This window comes from Choloepus didactylus, chromosome 21 (genome assembly GCF_015220235.1).
Source record: "Choloepus didactylus isolate mChoDid1 chromosome 21, mChoDid1.pri, whole genome shotgun sequence".
NCBI classification, from domain to species: domain Eukaryota; kingdom Metazoa; phylum Chordata; class Mammalia; order Pilosa; family Megalonychidae; genus Choloepus; species Choloepus didactylus.
The window spans coordinates 15800707-15806706 of NC_051327.1; the positions used below are offsets into that span (position 1 = coordinate 15800707).

Here is a 6000-nt window from a genome sequence, read left to right on the forward strand (position 1 = left end):
GATGAAGAAATGAAAATGCGTGTTTAGTTGTAATTTTTGATTCCCATCCTCCTGGAGCAACTGGATTTTATCAGGTCAGAGGCTATTGTAAGTACTTAAGGAAAAGATATTCCTATTTTGTTTCAAAAATGACAGAGGACTAGATAAACCACTTAATAAGTTGTTGTATTTCTGCCAAACTCTGTAAACATGACTTTGACCTTAAACTGTGGTTAAACTTGTCAGCTTTGTCCTCCCTCGAATCCTTTGCACCCTAAGCCCTATCGAGCCTGCCTTACCAGTCTTCGTGCTGAGCAAACAAATCTCCATTTTCTCTGATCCCACTCCTTTTAAAAAAAAAAACAAAGCAAAAAAGAAGAAAGAGTGTCAGCTGTGGCTTCCTTGCAAATCCACCCAGCCCAAGCCTTACCCTAACCATCTTGGGCTGCAATGCTTTCAGCAGGTTTTTGTTGTTGTTGTTGTTTTAATTGTGGTCAAATAAATAGAACTTAAAATGTCCCATTTTAGCCATTTTTAAGTGTGCAATTCAATGGCTTTAATTATATTGGTGGTGTTGTACAACCATCACCACTATTTTAAGCAGTGTTTTGATTCATTCATAAATGCTCCCATCTTATTTCCCACGGTAGCCATTTCTAACATTTCCCCCACTCCTCACGCCTGGGTCACCCTCTCCCCACTTTCAGCAAATGAGCTCACTTCCCTCTTGCAGGAGGCTGGGGTCACCCTTGTGAACTTGCTCAGTTTGCTCCCTGCTTCTGCACCCCGCTGTCTTGGCTCAGTCCTTATTACCCCAGATGACTGATGCCACATTCTTCTTCTGCTTCCCAGCCCTTTACCCACTACTAATGCCAGCGAGAGTCTAAAGCACTCCTCAGACAGTGCTGCCACCACATCAGACATCTGTCGTTCAAACCCATGAGGAACAGCACTCAAAAATTCTACCTGCAAACTCCCCTTCTAGCATATCTTAAGTATGAGCTAAAAAGCTTCCCTGCATGAGGCCTTTCAGTTTGAAGTACCCTCTTCCTTCTTTGCTTCTGTCAATGGTAATAATTGCTGACACCTATGCAGCATCTCCTGTGTGCCAGCTCTGCTGTCAGGGCTTCTTCTTAGAACCCATTCACCCCCTCAGCCACCCTGAGAGTGAGACAGGGTGACAGCTCCACTTTACAGATGAGGAAACCGAGGCAGGGGGAAATCGAGTAACTTGCCCCAGGCCACAGAGCTGCTCTGTGGCCACACTGGGATCTGCGCCCAAGAAGTGGGGCCGCGGGGCCCCTGTAGGTAACCACTGCGTCCTGCTGGCACTCATATTCGTGGAATAGCGTTTCCTGATCCCACGAGTTGTGTGTCCGTGTGTCTGTCCCTCAGTGACTGTGGGCAGCCTGTCCCCGTTTTATCTCCTGCTGCACCCAGCCTAGAGCTGACAGCCAGCAAAAGTTTGTAGAATAGAGCTAAATGGGCAAGAGGGGAAAAAATGAACCTTGTTGCATTCAACAATGTCTCTTTCTCCTCAGACCACTTCCAGGACTTGAGCTTAGTAATGGTGAGTATCGTATGCCCTGAAAAGAATGTTCCGGCATCTGTTGTGCCATGCAAAAGTGCCCTTGCTTCTTAAGCTGTGGGCCAGAGAGCAAAGCATCTGGCTCTGTATATGCACTTTTTCTTTTTCCTGCATGTTATAAAAATCTATAAATCTGTTGCTTGAGTTTTATGAACCAGGCTTTTCATTTTTCTTACACAACTGTTCGATGTGGCTTGCATGTATGTCACACACTTATTTCAGAGTCCTTTCTGGCGAGGGCTCTCCTGCGGCCACCAGCACACCTGTGCTATGAATATTATATTGAAATACTTCACAGCAGTTGGTAAATCGGGCCAGGCCAGCCACCCCAGCTCTGCCCCACGGTTCTGAACCAAAAGGAATAACGGCACCACCCCAGTGCTGAGCCGGACATCAGTTCTGACTGAGCGATACCTGAGCCATCCTGCATGTTAAATATTTTTAATATCTCCCCTGGAATTCTTGCAAGTCAGTCCATATCCTATAGGGTGGGCGAAGCAGAAGAGGCAAAGATAGAGATGTCTTCAGGGGTTTGAGTCACTCAGGAAATTAAAATTTGGAAACTGAAATATTCTTGTAAAATGCTAAGTTGTCCCTAAATTAATCTGGTTGCTACATGATTTTTTTTTACATTTTTAAATAGCTTCATTGAAGTGTCACTCACATACGATAAAACCCACTTATGTCAAGTGTACATTCAGTGATTTTTAGTAAATTTACAGAGTTGGGCAACTATCACCACAATCTAATTTTAGCAATCACCACAAAAAGATTGCTTCTTCCATTTTCAGTCATTTCCTGTTCTCACCCCCAGCCCCAGACAACCGCAAATTGACTTACTGTCTCTAGGTTTGCTTACATTTTCTTAAAGTGAGTTTTTACATCTCAGTTCTCTGGAGATAAAGCTTACCTGCATCATGGCCAGGTTCTTTACATTTAACACACTAGCACTTTATGCTTGAACACAATACGAGCAGGTTCTGTGCCGTTCTTTGGCCATTACCAATGTCCTTTGTGACCCACGGCAAGTAAATCACATGCTTCTGTGCTTATTCCCTTCTCAGTAATTTCAAAGGTGTCTTGAGAATCAAATGAGAAAATACACCTTCAAATTCTGATATGCTGTCCAGTCATTCCCACTTAAGCCAGATGTGGCAAACACAGCCACTTGCTCATAATTCTCTTAAAAATGGGAATCAGTGGCCCACATTGAAAAGCCAGGCCCTTTTTCATAAAAATGCAGATTTCTCTTTAGAAATCTGAGCATCTCCCCACAGCAGGCCCAGGTCCCCTCCTGCCAACCATTTGCTAGAGCTGATGCCAGCTGTCCTCTCTAGAGGGGCAGGGCCCTCCCTCCAATCGACGGCACCCCCATCCAACCCAGCCACTCTGTGCCTCACATTTACCATCGTGCTTGTGCTGTTGGCTTTTGAATAGTGGAGTTAAGAGAAAAAGTGAAACAATTTCTTGTCCCCATGTCTCCATCAAAAGTGGGAAAGCAAAAGATAGACCAAGAAGGCCGGGTATTTCAAGAAAAATGGGAGAGAGCCTATTTCTTCGTGGAAGTGCAGAACATTCCTACCTGTTTAATCTGCAAACAGAGCATGTCAGTGTCCAAAGAATACAACCTGAGGCGCCATTATCAAACCAACCACAGTAAGCACTACGACCAATACACCAACAAGAGGCGCGACGAGAAGCTTCACGAGCTGAAGAAGGGGCTCAGAGAGTACCTCTCACAGTCAGCAGAGGTCATTTGTCCTGAGCAACCACAAGGGTTTGCCAACGTCAGTCCGGCTGAAAGTGCTGCCGTGCAGCCTGTGGAAGACGTGGCTGGGAATTTATGGGAGAAGTTACGGGAAAAAATCAGATCATTCGTGGCATATTCTATTGCAATCGATGAGATCACGGACATAAATAATACCACCCAGCTGGCCATATTCATTCGTGGCGTCGATGAGAATTTTGAGGTGTCCGAAGAACTTTTGGATACAGTCCCCATGACAGGCACAAAATCTGGAAACGAGGTATTTTTGCGTTTTGAGAAAAGTCTTAAAAAGTTCAATATCGACTGGTCGAAATTAGTAAGCGTGGCCTCAACGGGCACACCCACGATGGTAGATGTGAACGACGGGCTTGTTACAAAACTCAAGTCCAAGGTGGCGACGTTTTGCAAGGGCTCAGACCTGAAGTCTGTTCGTTGCATTTTTCACCAGGAATCACTTTGTGCTCGGAGGTTAAAGATGGACCATGTCATGGACGTGGTGGTGAACTCCGTGAACTGGATCTGCTCCCGTGGACTGAACCACGGAGAGTTCACAACCCTGCTTTATGAGCTGGACAGCCAATATGGCAGCCTCTTGTACTACACGGAGATTAAGTGGCTCAGTCGTGGGTTGGTGCTGAAGAGATTTTTTGAATCGTTGAAAGAAATCGACACATTCATGTCATCCAGAGGAAAACCTCTGCCACAACTGAGCTCTAAAGAATGGATCAAAGACTTGGCCTTCTTGGTTGACATGACAATGCATCTGAACACCCTGAGCATCTCTCTCCAGGGCCATTCCCAAATAGTTACACAAATGTATGACTTGATTCGGGCGTTCCTGGCAAAACTGTGCCTCTGGGAAACGCACTTGGCCCAGAATAATCTGGCCCACTTTCCCACACTGAAATCGGTTTCCAGAAATGAAAGCGATGGCCTGAACTACATTCCCAAAATTGCAGAATTAAAGACTGAATTCCAGAAAAGGTTGTCTGATTTCAAGCTCTACGAAAGCGACTTGACCCTGTTCAGCTCCCCTTTCTCCATGAAGATCGAGAGTGTGCACGAAGAGCTGCAGATGGAGGTGATTGATCTGCAGTGCAACACAGTGCTGAAAACTAAATATGACAAGGTTGGCATCCCAGAATTCTACAAATACCTCTGGAGTAGCTACCCAAAATATAAAAACCACTGCGCAAAGATTCTCTCCATGTTCGGGAGCACTTACATTTGTGAGCAACTGTTTTCCATTATGAAACTGAGTAAAACTAAACATTGCACCCAGCTGAAGGATTCACAGTGGGATTCTGTGCTACAGTTTGCAACGTGATGAAGACAAAAAAAAATCCTTGTAAGGCCCCTGGTGTATAAGATGCGAATCCTCTAGTCCCACGGGATTGTGAGATGAGAAAACAAATGAGTAAATAGTTCTGTTTTTCCATTTTTTTTTTTCCCGTTTGGAATTGGAAATACAATTTGCAGATTCATACCTGTTTTATGACATTTTGTGCTTTGCTGTAGTTCAGTAAAAATCAAGGAAGTTTTATTGGATTCCCAGTAGTTGGTTTTTCTTACACATGGCCTGTTGCATTCATTCGCTTTACCTGCTTGCCCCTGTACGTATCAAGCTTGGCATCGCGAAGTTTAAATCATCAACAGAGAAATGGAGGGACAGACAGGTAGACTCATTAAGGGGTATATATGCACACACATTTATATCTGCCTCTGCCGCCCCCCACTTGCTGCAACATCCTGTTATCCCATGTGGTCAAACACTTTTCCAAGTTTGAGGAGAATCGCTTGGAGACCTATTCACACACTATAGAATTCCCGTATCATTCATCTCTGGCACCACATGAAGCCAGAAAGGTCAGGCTTAAAATGGAAAAATCCCCAAACAAATACCATAGGCTGTAAAAAAGACAAAGCCAGTTGAGGTCTGAAGGTTGACTTTATTTTTTTTTTTAACTTTTTATTGTGAAATAACTTCACATTTACAGAAAAATTGCAAAAACTAAAAACAGTGCAAAGAACACTGATATACCCTTTACCCAGATTCTATTATTTTACTTTTTTCATTATTTGCTCATCTCCTATCTCTAATATGTATATATTCTAATAATATATATACACACTAACACGAGTGCTTATAATGAGTATATATAAATGAATGTCTATGAGTGTCGACAGTGTGTTTATAAATATATAGAATGCATACATTTCTTCTGAGCTATGTGTGGGTAAGATACATATATCATGGCCCTTTATCAATAAATATTTCAGGGAGTATTACCTAAGAAGGGTATTCTCTTACATAGCCATGGTTCAGTTACCAATTTCAGTAAATCTGGAGTTTATCTAACTTATCTGATTGATTGTTCCTCTTCCAACTTTGTCAGTTAACCCAGCAGTGTCCTTGATAGCGTTTTCCCCCTGGCGGGTTGTCTTTTGAAGGCACACGTGTATTTGTACTCATAATCTCTACTAGTCGCTGGAATTAGTAACCCACACTTGTGACTTTTCAGACTGGGGGGCACTGAGGTGACGAGGGTGGAGCAAGGTGGAGGACCCACTCTGCAGGAAGGAATAGAGGAAAAGGCCTTGATGAAAATGCAGGGAGGTGGCAGGAAGGGGGGGCCGGTCTCCAGGCTGCTGCCACCCATGCAAG

The 6000-nt window shown here is 43.9% G+C and overlaps 1 protein-coding gene across 3 annotated transcripts in view; it reads left to right on the forward strand.

Annotated features, from left to right (window-relative positions):
• GTF2IRD2B (GTF2I repeat domain containing 2B) overlaps positions 1–4883 on the forward strand; it is a 100945-nt gene extending 96062 nt beyond the window's left edge. For all 3 annotated transcript variants that reach the window (XM_037815406.1, XM_037815407.1, XM_037815408.1), the window contains 2 exons: positions 1521–1549; positions 3059–4883. In XM_037815406.1, coding sequence (XP_037671334.1) covers positions 1521–1549; positions 3059–4662 — 1633 coding nt within the window. In that variant the 3' untranslated portion in view covers positions 4663–4883. The remainder of the gene's footprint in view (positions 1–1520; positions 1550–3058) is intronic.
• Positions 4884–6000: the final 1117 nt, after the last annotated feature.